Raw genomic sequence first — 21539 nt, 5'->3', positions numbered from 1 at the left:
AAAACCTGCTCATCCTTTGTTACCAACCTAATTTGTGACAGTTTATTTTATTTGAATACAGTTATCCGGGTGTTAGGGTTGGAACCCTATTCCTGCTGCCTGCTGAAGGGATCCAGCTTAGTCTGTGTTCCTAACCCTCCCTCCTCCCCCTATCCTTTACCAGACGATCATTTAAAAAAATATTTTTAAATCTTCCGGAATTATCCACCACAGACAAAACATCAACAGCATGATATCCCCAGCAGTTTACCTCACCGCCTGCTAATAATTAATTTATTCATTGCCTCCAGTCTCCTGCCAGATCTGACAGGACATGCACAGTTCAGGCCAACATCCTTCTACGGTGACAATACATATTTTAAAGCACTTATGTAAATTAAATCAGGGAGAACGAACTGGATCTCTGCCTCGGAGTCAAACGAGGTCTCCCCTCTGCACAGATATACATTAATAAGGCCGTTTTCAACATGGCTGGTTGCACATTTCCGGCAGATCATTTCATTAACTATTGAAGTCTCTGTGCTTCTCTGCTGAATTCTTTTTTATCTTCAAGTATGTTTAAATTCAAAGAGAAGGGAAACCTACGCTGACAATACTGATGCTTGTGATATTATCTGATGATGATTTAAAAAGATAACCTCAGCATTTTATCGGTCTGTGGAAAGATACGACATGCATATATAACGACGGCGGTAAACTCTTTGTTTTGGGAAAAAAAAACGTTGCTGTCACACATTCTCTGTCAGCTTGTTTCCTCAAACCCCGTAGATGTTTTTTTTCCTTGTCAAAACCGTAAGCACCGGACCGGACCCCAATCCACTCGGCGTGAGAAACGCTTCACATCATCTTAACACGGTGATGTCAGCACCTCCTCAGAGAGAACGCATTTAGACACCCCAGCAGAAGGAAAATGGGGGGGGGGGGGGGTTCAATTAAAATGTGACTAAACGTCAGCCTCATTCTTGTATCTGTCAGAGCGAGATCAATCTCTTGGATTTGCTAATCCGGCTTGAAACACAGACCCGTCGTGGATGATTCTTCAACACGCTTCTGCAGCATTTTTCCAGCCGAAAACGATGCTATTCGGCTGTCATTTTTCTCTTATGGGTGTTGGTTTGTTAAATATTTAATACAGATATTTGTTTAATATTTGAACTCAGTGCATTAGGCAAACAGCCTGGTTATGTGAACAGGAACAGGAGAAGTGGGGGCCTGATACATCGGTATAAGTGCTGCATCTACAGTGATGCAGAGAGGCAAGAAAACTGCACACCCCAAAGATACACACACACCCCCCCAAATAATCTCACTACCTCCCTGTGTGAACTTCACAAGGCATTAACAGTCAGTAATGGCAGCTGCAGTAGTTAGGCCAGACGGCTTTGAAGAGCTTTAGAAGTGGCTGCTCTCGCCGTTTGGCAAGCTCGAAATCCGCATGCTAAATCAGGCGGTCGATGCCCGCCGAACAGAACGCAGCCGATGGCGCGACCCCCCGCAACATATGGGCTAGCGGATGCGCGGAGGTTAAAGACTACCTCCGAAGTGAAAACGAAGGGCCGAATCCTGATGGATGACCTTCATTTCATGCTGCTCTGAGTGGTGGACGTTGGGTGTTTTAAGTGTGCTTTGATTTACGGGGCGGCCATGTGGCTTAGCTGTACTGCGGTTTTAATTCGGAGTGGGAGGTATTGATCCAAACAAAAAAAAAAAAAAACAGTGCATTTGCTTTAATATTACCTCTTAAAGCTGAAGGACACACCTCCCGCAATCGACCGTGTGGGCCCGCGTTGGGACCATACCAACGTCGAAAGACGACGCAGTTCAGGGCATTGATACATTACAGGCATCCAGAGTGTTTTAGGTCCTGGCAGATACACGCTGCTGGTTAGCATCCATCTTTTTGAGCACCCAGGACAGACAAACAAAGAAACAAAGAAGGACGTCGAGGGCTTCGCTCCACAGCGCAGCTGATGTGCGGTTGGTGATGGAGACGCCGCATTTAGCATCTATCTGATGGAGCGGAATCTCGTATGTGGTTCATTTTCACATGTCTGTTGGGATCTCTAATTAGTCGCATTAAGTAATCTTAAATTCTGGTGGCTTAAAAAAGAAAATTAGCTTTGATTAGGAGGAGGCACACGTCATGGCTATTCCTCGTAGGTTAAAGTCCCCCTTCGCTGTCCCAAGATGCTGTGCAGCACAGAAGCACATTTTACCGTCATTTTACCTAAAACTCCCATAGATACTCTCGCTAGTTTCATGTGCTACAAATGTAATTATGAGCTGCTTGTCTCGGGTTGGTAGGCGCAGACGCATCGCAAACAAGGAAGGGCTGAGATGCTCTGTATGGCTCACCATTCCAGAAGAAGATTCTGGCTAATTTACGGGTAGCAGGTGTGAAACAGAAATGGCTATTAATGTCGCACAGACGGACGCCTTTTTTTGACGTCGGGCCGGATCCAGGGGACTTACGAAACGCAGATGCTAAATTAGTTGTACACGGCTACTGTACTCGTGTAGTATTGATTCAGTAAGCCGACCGGACAAGCCTCGTGAATCAAGCCCTCCCCCAGAAGACACAGTACGGGCATAAAAATGCCGATTTATCACGTTTCCTGCGCATCTGTTGGTTAGTAAACTGGTATGTTTACACTGTTCATGCTGCAATATGCCGACTTTCGGCATTTTGTTGAAACATTCTTAGCCGTCCCAGTTTGCAGGATTTAGTTGTATTTAGTAAGAAAGGAGCAAAACAACAATGTACTTGGTTTCAGTATCATCCACAGCGTCCTGCACGAAAGCAGGTCGCCTCCGTTACAACTATACTGACCATTGTCCATTTATGTATCCAGTAGCTCGATCGATCAGGCATTGATTCTAACACTGCATTGCCTATTAGTAATGCCTTTAGGATTCATATAATTCACAGGGTTTATAACAGAGTCTTTTGCCCTGATAGTCTCTTGCCCTATGATGTTGCACAAGACTTCAAACTGAAATCCAAACGCAGTAACAACAAGGGCTATCTGCTGGCCGCTGCCAGATCCGTGCACAAAGTCCCTGCCTGAACCAGCCCCATTTCCGCCGCTGAATGGATGCACCCATTACAATGTCATCAGACAAGGCTCAGGGATTTGACAGGCGTCATTACTCAGCGGCACTGGGGCCTGTGACACGCGGGCGGCGAAGACGAAAAGGAAGGATGACTGACGGTGAAAGGCGTGATGACGTCATCGCCCCCCTGTCAAGGCTGCCGCTGAACAGTTTGGGAGTTTGCGGAGGTGCGCGGGAGGGGTGGGGTGTGGGGGGGGGGGCATTACCAGACGCGTGCAACGGTGTGGATATGTACACTCTGATAGAAAAATTTCTTGCTGACAGGCTGCTACTCAAATTCTCCCAGGAGCCGCTGCATGCGGACACAATTATCCACGTCTCGATTAGGTTCCTCCAGAGGAACGGGGGGCCGTGTTGCATCCATCAGAACAAGTCCCGGTGAAAAAACACGCGGCCGTCCTTTTTTGCCTCGAGTGGAATTTTGTTACATGTGCAAAGCGTGACTGATTAATCTGAATATTCCCCATCTCATTACTCTGAAAAACATCTGCAGACAAAAAAAGGAATCTTGCCTCAACACTTAACTGTAAAATTTAAGTGAATTTCCTTGTCTGTGAGTGGCAGGTCTCGTAAACACCGTGAAAAGGAAACCGGCATGAAACACAGACTCACTTATGGAAATGTAAACAAAAATACCGACATGCGTGACATAAGCCCGGTGGCACGAAGAGTCACACGCTGCTTCTCTTTCCACACTCACTTCTGTGAAATGCAGCAGCACATTCGTTTGCCCAGCTATCTAATCTACAGACCGACAGTCATTCCACCCCCCCCCCCCTCCCCCCCCACAGATGTGCAAAAGTATTTACCGCCTAAACAAAACCTAGTGGGTCTTGGAAATGGCTCTGAGTGGAGCCAAACTGCACGGACGGCTAATTAAAAGGTCTTGCATGATGCGTGATCCGCAGTGATGTTCTAGGCTGATGTCTCACTGAGCTCAGACGCAGACACGTTCCCAGGTCTGCCACTCGCAGCGACGTGGCGGAAGGCAGACAAAGGCGTACGTTCACCTCCTTGCCCCCCAGTTCTCCTAACCGGGGGGGGGGGGGGGGATGCCGGCGTCCATCTCAGCCTGCTCCTCCTGCCCTCCCGCACGCACACGCACCGGGGTTCTCGGCGCCGTACCTCTCTCTCGCCTCCGCCTCCGCGGGTTCCCCCGGGCGGCTGCCCTCCTCCCCCGGGCCGCCGCCGGCGTCCTCCGTCCGGGCGCCCTCTGGCGCGCCGCTCACAGGCTGCTCCTCGCTGGCCGGCAGGTGTTGGATGAAGCTCTGCTGGGGCCATGATTGGCTGCCGGGTCTGGCGTAGACGGGTGTGGGGCCCGGGGTGGGGGCCAGGATGCTGTGCACGGGGCTGCTGCCTTTGCGGAGGCCGCCTCGCTCCCGCGAGTGGCTCTTCAGCCGGCTGGGTGTCGGGCTCCCCCGGTGGTCCAGGCCCTCCTGCTGAATGTACCCCCCGCCGCCGGCCGATCCCTGGGTCGAGTGGCTGAACCAGCGCCAGCGGAGGCGGAGGATCTGCTTCACATCGAACTCCTTCTTCCCGGACACCGACATCCCCACAGCTGCTTTTTTATAAAGCAATGAAAAGTGGAACCTCAAAAAAATAAGTAAAAAACAGCGAAGGAGGCAAGGTGCCTATATTTGTCACCTTCCTGCTCTCTCCCCCTCGCTCTCCCCGCCTGTCTGTGCTGCTCTCTCTGCAAAGGAGAAACAGACACTCTCAGATGCTCTCCTGTGCTTTGGGGCTGCTCTCCACACGGTTCTCCTCTCCTGCTCTATCAGTTTCTCCTAGAGCTCATTTACTGCACATGCATGGAACTCTCTCTCTCTCTCTCTCTCCCCCTCTCTCTCGCTCTCCCTCTCTCACACTCCAGCTCCCTCGCTCTCCTGCACTCATACGACGGTAAATGCGGGAGAGAGGAATGATCTTGGAATGGTTTTCCGCCGGCCGAGGATCCTGAGCGGCTCCAACCTGGGGAGGCGGGGAATACTGACAGGATGATGAGGTCAGACCTTAAATGACTAAATCAGCTTAGCAAACGGAAGCCAGTGACCAGCGGCACTTTCTGCGCTGAGACGCTGGGTCTTCTTGCTCTCTCTCTCTCTCTCTCTCTCTGTGTCTTGCTGACATACATGCCCAGCCCCCCCATCCCTTAAGACACACACACACACACACACACACACATCTGCCTACACAGACTTCCCGGTACTGTCCCTGTCAGGCTGGGCCCCCAGGGGGAAGAACAGGGGCTCAGAGACTCCATGCAGGAAAATAATCAGCACGTTAAGGCCCCCAAACCTTGGTGACAACCAGCAAATTAACAAACCCCCCAGGGAAGAGGGCAACTATCTTGCCGATCACACTTCTGCGAAGTGCCCTTTAATGTATGAATTAGGTCCCCTTTAAACCATTCCCTTTGATAATTTGAAAACATAAACACAATTTGATGGTTCAGTGGCTTTAATTCCTTATGCCTTTCTCTAGCTTGTATGTAGTTACAGGTTCATGCATATGTCCACAATATTTATATCTCCCTGCTTATGCGTATTAGCGAATGGGTCTCCATGTCTGTATAATATTATGACAGGAATTCCAAACTTTACATAGCATTGACATAAAAGCTTGATGTCCGTGGCAGAAACACAAAGACAGGATGTCACTATGTTACACAATGTTAAACCCATGTGATTGTATGAGAGCATGAGGTATATATTTCAAAATACTACATCCCAGGTGTTTGGAACCCTGAAGAGTGTCGGTAAGTGATTTCTTTGGTTTATTAATGCGCAAGATATTAAAATGTTCATCAAATGAAAGCTGTGCTGAGGTATCACAGCCATATCTGGGATGTTGTCGTCTTCAGTTTAATGGCCCTCTGGGTTGGGTGCAGAGTCACTCTAAGGCCACTTCTCATCGAGCCAGTGGATTTCTTTATTGACACATTACATGTTACATGCGATCCTGTGTTAAATGACTTTTTTTCCCCTAAATTCCCTGCATTCTCATAAGCCAAACAAACTCCTTACTCCGTCTTGCTTGTTTCCGGAAAGCTGGCTATCTGAATTTGCAGCTTCTCGTGTTAAGTTCACTTCTTTCAGAACACCATATTGCTGTCCCCGTTCTGGACGGTCTGACGGTCCCTGTGCCTTTGCATAAACCACACTTTATAACACACAGGCTGGTCCTCAGATATCACTACAGGTAAATAATATATAAATCAAAAAAATCATACAGGTTAATTATGCAAGACCTGCAATCGAATTTCAGGCATAATACCAAGCACTCTGATTTTAATACTCATTCATATAGTATTCATCAGTATAAGTAATGCTGCTTGCTGAATTCTGTTTGACAGAATGTCACAATTTCTCCATAAACTGCAACAAAAAAACAAAGAACTGACAGACAGAGCTATGGATGACGGGGGAAATGAAAATATTTAGGACATAAATATGCATTATTTGTTAATAAAATAGACAAGTTAATCCTCTGACAAGGGACCTAAAAAAACCTTGTTATAATGAAGAACCTTTTAGCTTTCATTAGCTAGGTAGCACACTAAACTCCAAGCCTCATGTAGTCTATATCGAAACATAATGTTATATATACAGCCTGATAAATAACTGACATGTTTTGGAGTTTCAGATGTAGCAAACAACATTCATCCATGATAGAGATAGAATTAAATGTTACTTTACTTATACATGCAATAGACATTGAGTGTAACAATATAAAAGGCTAGAGGAGTGAGTGCAGTTTTATGAAAATATGGGATGTCTATAAATAGAGGAAAGACTTTCAATTCAGCAGTTTCGGTTGAGTTTGGTGTCCTTTTTGACCTTAACGGTAGGTCTCTTTCTAATAGACTGATGATGATTGAGCTTGGGGTACCATCTGTCAATCTGGGATGACATCGAATATTTATGAATTACATTACCATGTCCCCACAATGCTGCGTCTTCTAGCTAGCTGTTCGGCTAGACCTTAAACAAAACCTTTTTGTGGCATTTACTGTAGCAATGACATGGACAAACACATTTTCAAACAACGCACGGCAGTTTGGGCAAAAAAAAGAAAAACAGGAGTGTCCAGGAATTTCACGTGAACATGAAAGTGTTTCGGTTTTACTGTGGAGATTATAATCGGTCAATTCGCGGACTATGGAGCATTATTGCAAAAGCTGTAATGTTCTAGAGCAGTCAACCTTGGAATTCTTCTGCATAGGAATACATTTATGCAAATCATATGCTTTTTATGCATTTTACTAGGACTTTAAAAAAATCAATGTATTCGTTATTAAGTCAGTAGTGGCGACCCTGCATTGATTGGTTAAAAATGTTGATTGGTCACATGCTGCCTAGTGATGGGTGTTATGACAAGGTCTCCAAGCGTGACATGCTGAGGGCAAACACGTGTCACCCGCCTTCACGGCCTCATTGATATTCCTCTGCGGTGGAGAAAACAGAGGCTGCAGCTGCTCTGGAGAGGACACGGGCGGAGATGGTGCAGATAAGGCCGGCCTCCTTCTCAAAGAGCCCCATCTCCACAGAGACGTGATTCCAGGCTGGATCCAAACCAGCAGGAAATCCAAATCGAGGGTTTGGCGGCGTAAACAGGAAGTGGAGGGTGGGAGTGCACTGGAACCCACGCGCCCAGTGGCCTGGATTGCAAATCAAATCAGTTTCTTGAACATCAGCAAACTGTGTTGAGCTTCTCACACCAATGGGTAAAAGCGCATATGCCACGTTTAATCACGTAAAGCCGATTTGTAAGATAATTTACACTGGATTTCATCTGCGATGGGTTTCACCGTCTTCCTCATATTTTAGCTTGCACTGTCACCCAGGGGATTAACGTCGATCCGCTCTGCAGCGACTTGCTGCACTTTCTGACCGCGACCCCTTGATTACGGGCACGCCAGGCATAGAGGGGAACCCGAATAGACCCCGGAAGATGACAGACCCCTCGCTGTACTTAATGGATTCGCGATTCCTCCACCAACCATACAGGCGATGATTTATTCATGAGCTGCTCCTTCAGTTCTACCGCGGAACCTGGGAATTCAGTCGCTGCGTTCTGGGAATCGAGTGGAGCTTCTTCACTGTCGACCTATCAGGCCCACGTGGCTGGATGTTGCAACCTTGCCTTTTCAGAATAATTATACTTCATACCATATTTAAGATGAATTTTTAATGGAGTATACGTTAAAAAAAAAAAACAAAAAAAAAACAATGCTCTAGGTGTCAAAAATCGAAAATGTAAGATGTAATTGCATTCGAGTTATGATCATATGGACTGAATGGTCATGGCTGTTATTTGTCATCTGACAAAGGATTCTGACGAATAACAGCCCCACAGATGTCCATTATTATTGCGTCTGTCACATTAGCTTACCAGCCTGTCTCCTGTTTGCTTTTACTGTAATTATGGACCCCAGAATATCCATATGAGACATTTTATGGTCTGAGCAGATAATTTTTCAAAAGGGACATTTCATCCTGGCATTGGGAGGACCTGTACCCAGGATCAAGGGACAATTCATCCTCTTTTTGTTGTGCTTCCCTCGTGCTTCCTGCTGATACCCATTTCTCATGTGATTTATGTAGCAAAGATGTATTTACTTCCATTTCCCGCCTTTGACTATTGACTCGATTCAAATCTCAGAGCGGATTTCGGCGGCTCTGGCAGGGGGCTTAGACGCCATGTGATAAATATTTTTCTTTCCCTGCAAAAAAGGAAGACCCCTAGCGAGAGGGACACAGTTCCTTCTTCTCAAGAGTCGTGTGGTTAAAATATTCCTGGAACGAGTGTTAAGTGCCCTCTGACTTTTACAAACTGCTGGGATATGCAGGAATTTTTGAAAGAAAGCAGAAGGACAATGGGCAGAGGACAGACAGACACTTTGGACTCCCAGAGGAAGCATAACAATTGGGAAAACAATGATTTCAAAACAGGGCAGAAACCAAGTGCCTTTCTGTAACAGCATCCAAAGTCAACAATGATATCCTGGAGCTGGTTGACAGAGGTCTGCAGCATCCAAGCTTGTTCAGCAGCTGAACATCAAGTCAGCAGTGTTTCTCAAAAACCCAGCTGCACCCCCTAGGCTCTGACCACCCACACCTGACTTCCATTTCCAGCCCAACTGCAGTAACATTTGACAAAGTCGTTCCGAGAAGCTCCGCGGCCATGGAACCTACATCCCCAGCAAGTTCTACACGCTACGGACAGACCTGGTGCGCTCTCAGCGTTCTGAAGACCGGGCCCGAGACACCAGAAGAAGACTTGGATTCCTGGTGACAAAAACTCTGGTGGTGAAACCATAGTCACCTTCGAATTTGCCACGTTTGACAGGACTAACAAACAAACAAACATCTCCTTCAGGAAGCCTCTCTGGTTCTCCCTTACATTTGCGACTGCAGAAATAAAGAAAATGGTTACTAACTGGGCTGCCAGCAACTGAGCTTTGTATGCAGCAGCTGATGCCTGCAGTCGACACTCCCCGCTGTGATATCTGTGTGTTGGCATCTAAGGCCACATACAGCCAGTAATCTAAGCCTGCATCTATCCCCCCCCCCCCCGACCAATGCTGGCAGGCAGAGAAGGGAGACTCTCACTCTACGTGGTTTTTATTCACAGTAATTCTGGAGTTCGGTAAATCTGAGCAAGGCGGGAAAGCGGCTGGCACCGATGCTGTATTTTGAGGAGGAAGAGTGCAAACAGAACATACTGTATGTCTGAGGCACCGACACGCGAAGGCGGCCTGGTTAATTAGCGCTAATCAGTCTGTTCCCAGATCCAAGGAAAATGAGAGACAGAAAGTGGGGGTAAGTGTGATCCAGACATAAAGCTGCACATTTAAGCAGCACATCCGACACGTTCACAATACTGACCTCAGCATCTGCATAATAAACACTTCTTAAATATGCTCGTTCTTTCAACTGTGAGAGCAAGTATACAGTAATTATATTCGAGTCTATTTACAGAGGGCGAAATTGCTTTTCCGCACCCCTAAATGATGCAAAAAATACAATGGAATGAGTAAGCAGCCTGAAGGCCTCACAAGGCACTTTGCATTTCCGCAGCTTGCAGTTCTGCACTTTGCACATTTACACGCCAGAGTGTTCACTTAACTAGATCAGGGTAAGTCTCTTTATTGGGGGCATAAAAGGGACGGTGCCACTCAACGGCATAGATTTACGTATGAACGGGGTGGGGGGGACATATTCCTACCAATATTGTGGGAGTATCGTACAGTATGTTTGAGGGGCAGGGGTTTCAGGGTTGATTTGGTCTCTACCAATGTTGAAACCAAACGCCCTTGCTGCCACTGCGGAGATGCCACCTGGGGACCGGATGGCGATGCCAGGCATCACTGCTGTGTGCACATGGCTCGGCTGTGCACCTGTAACCCTGCAACAGCAGAATCCCGTGAGTATTATTCATCAGTAAACGTGGACCATAAGGCATTTAAGATTACCCTACGAGGCTGGTATTCCTACACAGATAGGGTGGGATTCCACTGGGAGATGATTCCTAGGAGGAATCAGTCACGGCGACGGCGATGGATATAGGGAAAACCAAAAACCACAGAATAGCGACAGACTAAGGACAGAATAGCTCTTGTGGGATTCAGAGGACAGGTAAAAAATTCAACAAAACAGAAGAGAAATCATTAGTCTTTTTGTGACAGTGCCCAAAATCAGCCCCCAGATATCAGAGCGTTACAATGTCTCAGCCTTGTTCAGCAGCTGAATGTGAAGTCACTGCAGTGTCTCCAAACCTGGCTACACATCCTGCATTTGATGTGGCCCACGCACTGCACATCTTTTTTCCACTCCGGCTGATCTCCTCTAAGATTCAACAAAATCTTTTTACGAAGCTCTGCAGCCTTGGAAACAAATGTATACCTTTGATTCTGGGTAGGGAGCATTAAAAAAAACACAAGGCATTGATTGATTTGAATGAATGACTCACTGAATTACTGAATGATTGACTAAACCAAGCTAGTGTTGGCAATAGTATCTTTAGTAAAAACAGTGAAGAAAACATAGAAACCTTAGTTCCTAAATAAAATCAATATATTTATCTTTTTCCAGAGAATTATAGGCTTCAGGTCATACACAGCAAAAACGCATCAGTACCTGAAAGAAGTAAATCAGAGGCCTGTACTAATCCCAGGAACAAAAGAAATACAATTTCCCCCCCCAAGCACCACTATGTCTTGGAACAAAAGCTAACTTTGGGTTTGACTAGTACAGATGCTCCTCTACTTGCGAACTTTCAACTTATGAACTTTCAGACATACAAACGAAGAGGACACTAAGTCCTAATTGTGTTCATTGGGCTCCCGTTTCCTGTCCGCAACATCAGTTTTTTCTTTCTGTGCGCCAATTCCGCCTGGTACGACTTCTGTCCGCTACTAACCCGCCGCGCAGCAGCGTAGCGTGCGGACTCCCAGCATCCTAGTTCTTTGTACTTGCGTGTACCCTTAAAATGACGTTGAATAACGACTTACGAACATTTCAAGTTACGAACGGCCGTTCGGAATGTAACTCGCTCGTAAGTAGAGGAGTCTCTGTACTATGGAAAGGTGACCAAGTATGAGCTCGCTTTGGTAACAACAGTTGCTGCAGATTATTTGTCCTTGTTCTTGTCCTGTATCACATGGTTGACATTTTTCCTCCATCCAATAGAAAGTGAGGCTGCTTCCACATTGTTCCAGCAGGGACTTTATAGTGTCACAACAACTGCAGCTGCACAAGCATCAGAATACAGGATCTGTGCTCCGTATTGACATGTAACTCCTTGGCACAGCTTGTCCTTTACCACAACATCTGAAGGTGCACATTTCAGTTTCTCTGTTGCTTTGACATCCCCGGTTCGCTCCAGGTGCTGCCATTCGTATGATAGATGTTTACTCGGCAAGGCTCGGGATGTCAAGCTGAGTACTCCGGCGTGCACACATACCCGCAGGACACCCCGAAAAATGATGCCGCTGTCCCCGGCGTGCTGGTTTTTTGGAGGAAACGCAGGAAAACTGTTACTCCCAGAGCTACGCTCTGCAGGGTACAGAGTAGGCAGCTCAGAGGGTGAGTAACACTATCACAAAACCAGAAGGCGGGATTTTATTTTCATCTGCTGCATGTACAAGCCAGTCAATGACAAGGGATTTGTCTAAAAATTAATCTTAAATCAATGAATCGGTGCTCAGAACTACACTGCACTTAAGCCTGTGCAGGAAAAATATATACCATGCTGTACAATTTAATTTAAGCCATTTCTACCTAAAATGATCTATTTGTTTTTAACTTATTGTTCTTAAAGGTGAAACAAAGGCCTGAAAACATTTCTGTTGATTTCAGCCTTTACATAATTCAGTTGGGTGTATTTTTAATATTCACTTTATATAGCAATAAGCTTGAAAGCCTCTTAAAGCACATATGAAAAGTCTATACAGCTATGTGAGTGTATTTCACATCTGAATATGTTTGTAGACGGTGATTCTTTATATCTACATATTTTAACATATATATATAGATATGCATTCATATTATATTTTATGCATTTTCATTTATAATACTTTATTTGCCATTTGTACAGGTACATAGGTATTATTTGATTTTCCTGTCTTGCTCTCCTATGAGAATAAGAGAGCAAGACAGAAGAGCCTATTTCTGTGCATTCACATTAAAATCAATATGATTTATAAGTATGCCCTTAATTTGCTATTGCTTGCTATGCATGTTTTCTTACTTGTTGATGTTACAGAAAGGCATTTCCAGCATCGGATGTGGGCGATCTGCCCAATCGGCCGCTGGCTCCTCGATTCTTATAACAAATCAATGGTAACATAAGCCAGAGTGCTTCTTAATCAGCAGTAGTACAATACGCTACAAAATAAAAGTAGCATTAGCAAGCTAACTCACTGTAGCATCTCACCATCATATTGCAGTTGTTTCGCTGATTAGCTTGGAAACGTTAAGTCACCTGCTAGCCCTGTTCCGGTAGCCTGTATACTTCTTAAGCCAGTCTCTCGATAAGGGCCTTGAACTATGGGCTTGTGGTCACTGGGCCAAGTGCTCTTAAGTGGGGGAATCGATAAACCTCAATGGGGTGAAGCCACAACCTCCAACCACTAATCAATCGGGCTGAGAAATGTTACAAACAAGTATTCTGAGTGTGACTGGCAGGATACACATAAAGCATGACCGCTGGTGGTTGACCATCCCCAAACCCTGTGCAGCTCCCTCTCTGGATTCATTCAGGAAGCATTGCTCGTATCTGAACGGCACTTCAACAAAAGCTAATAGAAAAGCAGCGGAACAGAATGGGAAAGTTACAACATAAAATCATTCTACGGCGTAAGAGATAAAAGCTATAAAATTAAATAGTTCATTCAATTTCGCTTTGTAATAACCATATTAAAAAGGTACCAGAAGGCTGTTAAGTTTTTGCTGTGGAGACTTTACAGTGACATAAACACGCTTATCTTCTGCATTGTAAATGTCTTCTATATTGAAATACTGCTACAATAGTTAGTTAAATAGATAGATCATATAAGAATGTAATGTGCAAAGTGAGTTAATAGTTATTTTATTCAGCTTAATGCGGATTTAACAGCATTAATTTTAGTTTAGCTTTGGTTTATTTGTATTTATATTTAACACATTTATAAACATCCTGACAAGATCCAGTTTATATTAACCAAAAAAAAAAACCGAATAATAACCTTCCCCCTAATAACCAGGTCTGAGACTGAGGTCAGAGGTCCTAAATTGGGACATCAACAGATCTACCTAGTAGACCTATATACCATATCATGGCTGACAGCCTTCGTTTATAACAGCATCCCCCAGGGAAGATACGCGCACTCTCTCCTGGGGATTCTCTAATGAGACCCAGGCTGTCTGCTTGCTGGTGTGTTTAAAACACCCAACGTAATTGGCTGACACTCTGTGAGGAACCCCCCCCCCCCCCCAAAAAAAAAAAAACTGTGATTCGCCGTTAGAACACTGAAGGTTTTGCTCAAGAAATTAATGAACCGGACAAATCAATACTTTCCTTTGGTCAAGATCTTCAAACATTTTTTTTTTAATATCCATGACATTTGGAAAGTTCTACCAGTATTGCGTGCGGTACTGAAGTTATGTTGGCCATTTCAGCTTTTTTGTCCGCTCAGTGGGAAAATGATTTGTATGCGATCAACCCGACTCTGCAATTCCCTGATCACCTTTGGCTATTTCGGTATTTCAAAGTCTGCTTTCACTCATTCCTGCCTGAGAGCTTAAACTTTCTTCAAAGCGTCACCACGTCGTCAGATCAAAAATGGAGGACACCGGTTAGAGGGAAAGCTGTTCTTCAAAGAACCCATATTCCAAATCCATTCGAAAAAAGTTGGGTCCTCAGTTTAAAAAAAAGAGAAACTGCACAGGAGACAATGGGCTTGGAACTGAGATCAAAATGGTTTCTGATCAAAAACAAACCGGGCTGCAGTTCTTTGGGGGTCGCTGCAGTTTGGGAGTTCCCCCAAAAAAACGCGGTGAACGGCTCTGTGAGATGTGTTCAGGGAGGGCCTCGGGTCATTTGCACAGATCTCATAAATATTCATTGTTGCCGCATTTGGCACGAATGAAAGATAAAGGTTCAGATTTAATTAGTCTCGTCAGCAAGATACAAAACGGGGAAAATATGCTGTGTTGTCTGTAATATATCAGCCTCACTGTCGTCTGGCTGCACTACCCCGGCCCGAGACGTTAGGCTAATTTGCACTCTGGAAAAAAAAAAGATGTTCTGCACTGCTTGAGTCCCATTTAAAGGTCCTTTATCTCAACAACAGCCGGCCAAGAGGTGGTAGTGGTGGGGGGGGGGGGGGGTTGTTTGTTGAGGGCGTGTAAATGTCCCCTCACAGACGCTGCCAAGACCTTGCAACAAAAACATGCAATTCGCTCGCTGCGGCTGAGTGACGCCAACAGTGAATGCCCATGGTCAGATGCCCCTCATCGATCACCCGGGGGTCTGTCACTTGAGCCTTGACCAGATGACGGCTGGGCGGGGGTGGGGGGGGGCCTGTATTGTCGCACAGCAATTTGTCTGTGCAGCCATGCGCTCTGCAGTCTGCTGCGGTCCCCGAGGTGGGGGAATAAGCAGAACGCAGGCTCGCCATGCCTAATGCGGCCGAGATGACACTTAACGGCATGTAAAATATCTGATTAGAGGCTGCGTAATGAGCAATCAGTCCAGAGCGGCCAGCTCGGGCCGGGTAGCGTGCAGATGGGTCCCACACTCAAGCTTCTGCTTCCTAACAAAACAAAAATGGCGACCAGACGGGCGCCGCTAAAATCAGCTATAGAGCAGCAGCGGTATTCTGGCGTTCGTAAGGTGCACTATTACCGAGCTAGGCATTTAGCAGGACGGTAAGCTTAAACCAGCACCGTGGTTTTGTCTATGATAATAAAGAAACCAAAAATATGCATAAATTAATATTTATATATGTATGACAGCCATAGTCTTTCCTTTGCTGAGGCTTCAAGGGCAACTACAGATGAGTAAATGTGGAGTAACATTACTAGTACCATCAGAAAACAAAGGCAGAGAAGGACAAAAGGTGTATTTTACTACAAAAGATGTCAATTGTCAGCACACCAAAGGCAATATGATGAAGAGAACGACACGTCTTTAGTTTCATAAATTAGAAGGGAGTTGAAGGTCTTGCTTCACACTTCTAGAGACCAGAGTTCAGATCTCTGTCCCAGCTCTGTGCATGTGGAGTTTGCACGGTCTCCTGCTGTAATTGTGGCATTTCTTGCAGATTTCCCCACCACGTCCAAAAACATGCTAAGCTGAGCTCAGTTGCTATATTGTCCATAGATGTGAATGGGGTACATGGGTATGCAGTCCACCCTGCCCCATTCTCTACCTTACATCCATGGCCTCTGGGATAGGCTCCAAACCCCTACAACCCTGCATAGTACAAGCAGGTATGGAGAATGGAGGATAGAGGGTTGCTTTGGACCTAGAGAAAAATTTCTATGTCCTAGGGATGTTTCCAGCCATGGCTATGGAAAGCTGACCTTTCCTATAACGTGGGGTGTTTAATGTTCTCAGTTACAGCACTGCTCTTACCGCGGTATATAAAAGGAGGTGCCAAGTTCACTGACTGCCATCAGAGATTATTACACTGCACTATTTCTGCAGTCACTTCTCGGTTTCCAGTGAATTACAATGTTCTTGTAATGTGCAAGAGTTCCAGTGGTCAGTCGTTCCTTCACTGGCCATGAGACGGCAGCATCGTGACAATGGTGGTAGGATTCGTACAGTTCATTTATCAAGCCAGTTAATTTACTCCGGCTGCGACCGTTAACACAGATGAAAACCGCAGCTCAAATCTTAATTACCTCTTCCAAAAAGCAGAATCTGGAAGACTCTAAAGACCCCAATTAACCTTGTGGCGCTGGCAGAAAACGGCCACCTTATGCCTTTAAAATCATGCACTGGCATGTCACCAAAGTTTACTCAAAAGGGTAACAGATACACACAGAGAAGAAATACAAAGTGTCAGAGATTACCTGGCGTTGGGTAGTCATCATACGCAAATGTCACTGAAGCTTTTCCAGAATAAAAGTCTTCATGTCCTGGCAGCTCACCTCAGTAATCCGTTCCACAAACCCTTATGTTAACCCAGTTTTACACAAGCCGGATTAACCTTCACATACCACACACTAAACAAATTAAAAGAAAGTGTGCAAACTTACTTACGGGCATTTGTTGTCTTTCTGTGTTAGTGCTTCTTTAAACTCTATGTGTCTCTGATATTTTTTGCATACAAAACCAATACCAAAACCTGCCGGCCTCCAGTGTTCTTCAGCATCACTACACAATGTTACACAGTGAGTCACGCTGCTCACATTGCACCCCAGCCTTGGGCCCTGTGCTGCCTCAGACAGGCTGCAGGCCCAGCGGGACCCTGAGCAGGGCAAGCCATCCGAAGATGGATGGATGGATTACATAGTGAGCAAAATAATAAAGTACTTACTTGGATCAGAAGTGCCTCTCTTTCCAGATGCCTTCTTTGTTGTGGTGCAGCAACAAGGCTGAGAGAAAAAGAAATCATAAAACATAAAGGAGTGAAGCTTTAGAACTGATTTCATCAGCCTGGTTTGTTAATAATTACGCACTATATTGAATACTAGATCCTTATTTCATAACCATGCCACATGCTAATTCTGAAGCCTATACTAAAACAAAACATAAAAATACATAAAACAAAAGTGCAAAATACTGAAATCTGCGAGTGATCTGGCTCCCTGCTGTGGTCCACACTTATTTTGAGTGCATGCTTTCACATTTACCATGATACCTTTATTTGAGGAGGACCTGTGCTGAGTTTACAAAGACACTGAAAACAATGACTTCAGAGTGAAGAGAAGGGGAATTAGAGGTCTATTGAGCACTATGGCAACAGAACATATTGTTCTTACGTAAACATTGTACCTTCAAATTTTGTGTAGTACATATTATGAGAAGAGTATAATGCTTTGTTTGTATATTATTTCAGATGAAGGGCATGTCTGACTAACTGTAGATTGTTGTTCAGAGCTGGCACCTGTATCTTTAAATACACAACTAAATATATGAATTTTTATGTAGTGGGTGCAAAAAAGTGCATGAATAGCAAACAACCGCAAGGTGCTCTTGATTCAGATCTACAATGTAAATAAGTAAATAACATGAGCTGTTTACACTAAATTAACCTTGCCGTATCGAACTCAGCAGAAAACCTGCTTCAGAGTGCAATAGTTCTACAACAATTACTATATAGTTGAATGAATGTGTATTGTTACTGGATTTTTAAATTCATATTATTCCTCCGATGATTCATTTTTTAATTTTTTACTACGAAACCATGGGAGTCTTTACAATAAGATGCTAATGCTATTAAAGTATAGGTGAGTGCCCTGCCATTGTAGGCTAGACACCATGATAGAGACAAGCTGTAGAATCACGCTCCCTGAACCCCTGAACTGCAATACTACTGCTTGAGGTTAGTGCTGTTCGCCCCCACAACTTGGCAGAGAGGAATCAGCAATTGCCTCCTCGTCGCTCCCCTTTTCATAGCACCTTATAAAACATGGCAGCCCCCAGACATTTTCCGCTCTGGCCAAATCGAGCGGGGGGAAGTCGATTTCTGCACCGTGCCAGTGGGTAGTGTGGCCAAGCGGTTCCCCGGGTTCAGAATCCAATCTCTTTTGAGGCGAGGACTTAAATCGCACAGCTGCCAAGGTCTGCTCACATTCGGAAACTGTCTCTGCAAGCACTCACTTGATGTATCATTGTCAAATAAAGCCTACAGTCATCAAAAACCTTCTAGGAGACAGTTGAGGAACTATGCTACTTAGGAGCAAATGAAAGGATGATGGTGCCACTCTTAAGTACTGCAGCCTTACTAACCCAAAGCTGGACTCCAACGAGATGCTTGCTGTTGCAACCTTGAGCGAGACTTTTGATCTTTGCTTCAGCAGAACAAACGCAGTGAGCTGTATGCATGGCAAAAAGCAGTATGGGGCACTGGAACAGTGCGAATATGAATACATACCAAATGACCTCTGTCCATTTACAATGCAGCTAAATAAACCGAGATCTGATGTCTTTTGAAGTCTAATATCCGATCGTTCACTGTATCGGACTGTGTCAACTCGTGCAAGAATAACGCGGATTAGTGAACCACTAGAAATAAACTGAATAAAATATCAGGGAAGACAATGGCATGCTGGCTCAGTGGGTAGCACTGTGGCCACTGGGCACAGTGGTTCTGTCCCTGTTCTCTGTGTGTAGAGCTTATACATTCTTGCCGTGTCATGTGGTTTTCCTCCTGTAGTCTTGAGACATGGGGTCAGGCTTACTGGCATCTCTAAATTGCCTATTGTGTATCAAGAAATGTATTCTAATTCACAAAGATGTTCATTTACAAATAATGAAAGTGATTAAGGCTGTTGTCAGTTCAGTTTTCTTTAACAAGGTGGGGGGGCACAAAGGGCACCCCTGCAGGGCCAGGTTCTCCAGCTTCTGGTCGCTTCCTCCTCAGCAGGCGAGCCCCAGCGTGCTGACAGGACTTGGGCGTCTGACGTCTATGCCCAGGTGCGGCTGAACAGAACTCCAGCTCCGAGGAAGAACGGATCAGGTGGGAAGAAAAAAGGACAAGGACACAGTACTAAGCAAGGTCAGGCGATGGATTGTTACAGAGCACAACTAGAACACAGAGCATGAGACAAAGGGCAGAATCAAGAGACGGGAAAGAGATATGGAGAACCAAACCAGTGAGATCCGAAACCCAAACCAGGGGAAGATAAAGCAAATGTGGAGACATAAAGCATGGAGATGTTGGTCAGAGTGAATTTACATACACTGAATACAGGTAATTAGAGATTTAGATTATCTAGCGGTGGCTGTGGGAAATGAGCTTTAGAGACTAGTGACCAGTAACTATAGTTAACTAAATGCTGGGCTGGATGTGACAACAGCCTGTTGAGTTATAGTCAGAAGACATGCAAACACAAATGTGCATCCACAAAATCTCAGAACTGCTATAATAAATTGGCTTCATGTAAAGTTTAATAACCTACAATAATATATTCAATATTATATTCAATGTTTACAAAGTTTGGATCATAGGCACCAAAATACAAATTCAACCCATCACTTTTTAAAATGTTGAATTAGTTTTATCTCTACAAAGTGCTATAATATAAATTGCTTGTAAATAGCACAAATTTTACTTCCCAAATTGCAGTGGTGGCTTAATGGTTAGGGAGGTGCACTTGTGATTGAAAGTTTGCTGGTTTGACTCCGTGACCAGCAAAGTACCAGTGAGGTACCCTGAGCAAGGTACTGCCCCCAAGCACTGCTCCCCAGGCTACGCTGTGTCAACAAGGACAACTAATCCCTTTCCCTAATTGGTGTCTGTCTGTCTGTCTAAATTAGCTCAATTTATTTACCAACACAAGCATTTCAAAGAAAAAAGAAAAGATTAATAATTGCTGCAATTTCCGTTTGACCATCTGTGCTGGTTTCTACAGCGGGCCGCCATCTTCCATGAGGAAGTCACACTTCTGTGTTTTATCCTGTCACCTGAGCCATCTCGCTAACTGGTCAGACCAGCTGTCCCACCAATTTCCTCGGTCTATTGTAGCGAAAAGAAAACCGAGGCACTTTGTCTGCGTTAAATGCCTTTGTGCTTTTAAAATTATGCGCGAGTTGGTGATTTGCGACTTATAAATGACACGTTTCTCTGTAATCTTCTTTTATACCATTTCTTGAAGGATTTCCTGACAGGCAGCCTCTGAAGGAGAAAGAGCTGGTGCAGCTGTCGCACCCGGAGTTTCTTAATCATTCGATGCGAAGCCATCATGTAACATTATTTTATATGCGTAAAAATATTAAGTCTCTGTATTGTTTTGTGACTGCAATCAGTTGACACTCTCCCCAGACGGTAGTCAAGATGCAAATGTTCCACACCAAATCTCTCTTTCAATTTAACGCGAGACTACATATACAGCCAGACACCGTGATAAGTCTTGCAATCTCTGTCCAAACACTGGAAGCTGGGGATCACTCTACAAATTAAATGACTGCGGTGAAGCATATTTAATGAAAAATGTGGCAGTGACATTTCGCCGAACACGTGGGAGACTGACTTCGATCCAGCCAAAGGCACATTTTTTTTTACGCCGAATATATGAGGTGAGATCTAACCATTCATTGCTTCCCGGTGTATATTTTGGATCTCGAGATGGAAAAGGTTGCAAATTACCATTTGATTCGGGCTGGATGTTAATTTCCCTGATAATTTCCCAGCTTGACCCAACTCCAATAAACAATCGCCGCTGCTCTTAACGAGCACATTAGCGCCGTGGTTGTGGGCTCCATGCGACCGTCTGGGGCAGCGGCATGACTGGCAAACGGTGGACACAAAGAGAGCCATTCATCAGGATCGGGGCCGTTTGCTGAGACGGGGGCCCGTCAGGGCAACAGTATCGTTACCATTCTGGCATTCTTTTCGCATCGGGGAAAAACCGTCTGGCTGCCATAAAACACGGATCCAAATTGACTTTCTGTGTCGCTGTCGTTCACTGTGATCCCACATTCCCATCTGTACACTTTAAATGCAGCTGGGGACCTGTTAGTGGAGAGATCATGGAGGCACTGGGGAGAGTAAACTGGAAAATGTGATTACCCATGGAGGACAACTCATACACCCACCTATCACACAGAACCACTTATCCAGTGCAGGGTTACCATGAGTACGAAATATATACTGTATCTCAGGAAAGACAGGACTTGAGCAGGAGGGAACAATGACACAAAGCCTAGGCCATCGCGGTCTCAGGAAAGACAGGGCATGGGGTCTCTGGACTGATAAGGAGTTATCTTTC

The 21539-nt window shown here is 45.0% G+C and overlaps 1 protein-coding gene across 3 annotated transcripts in view; it reads right to left on the bottom strand.

The window, feature by feature from the left end:
* Positions 1–21539, bottom strand: part of klhl4 (kelch-like family member 4) — an 84970-nt gene that overhangs the window by 41506 nt on the left and 21925 nt on the right. Inside the window, exons 2-3 of one of the 3 annotated variants that reach the window (XM_023797523.2) lie at positions 17144–17201; positions 4240–4675 (exon numbers count right to left, since the gene is read on the bottom strand). In XM_023797523.2, the coding sequence (XP_023653291.1) occupies positions 4240–4664 (425 nt within the window). In that variant the 5' untranslated portion in view covers positions 4665–4675; positions 17144–17201. The remainder of the gene's footprint in view (positions 1–4239; positions 4676–17143; positions 17202–21539) is intronic. The other 2 variants (XM_023797522.2, XM_023797524.2) reach the window with 2 other exon arrangements.

The sequence above is a fragment of the Paramormyrops kingsleyae genome, chromosome 10 (assembly GCF_048594095.1).
Source record: "Paramormyrops kingsleyae isolate MSU_618 chromosome 10, PKINGS_0.4, whole genome shotgun sequence".
Lineage (NCBI taxonomy): Eukaryota > Metazoa > Chordata > Actinopteri > Osteoglossiformes > Mormyridae > Paramormyrops > Paramormyrops kingsleyae.
The sequence above is the reverse complement of the archived record's forward strand: the minus strand, read 5'-3'. Positions and strand labels throughout refer to the sequence as shown.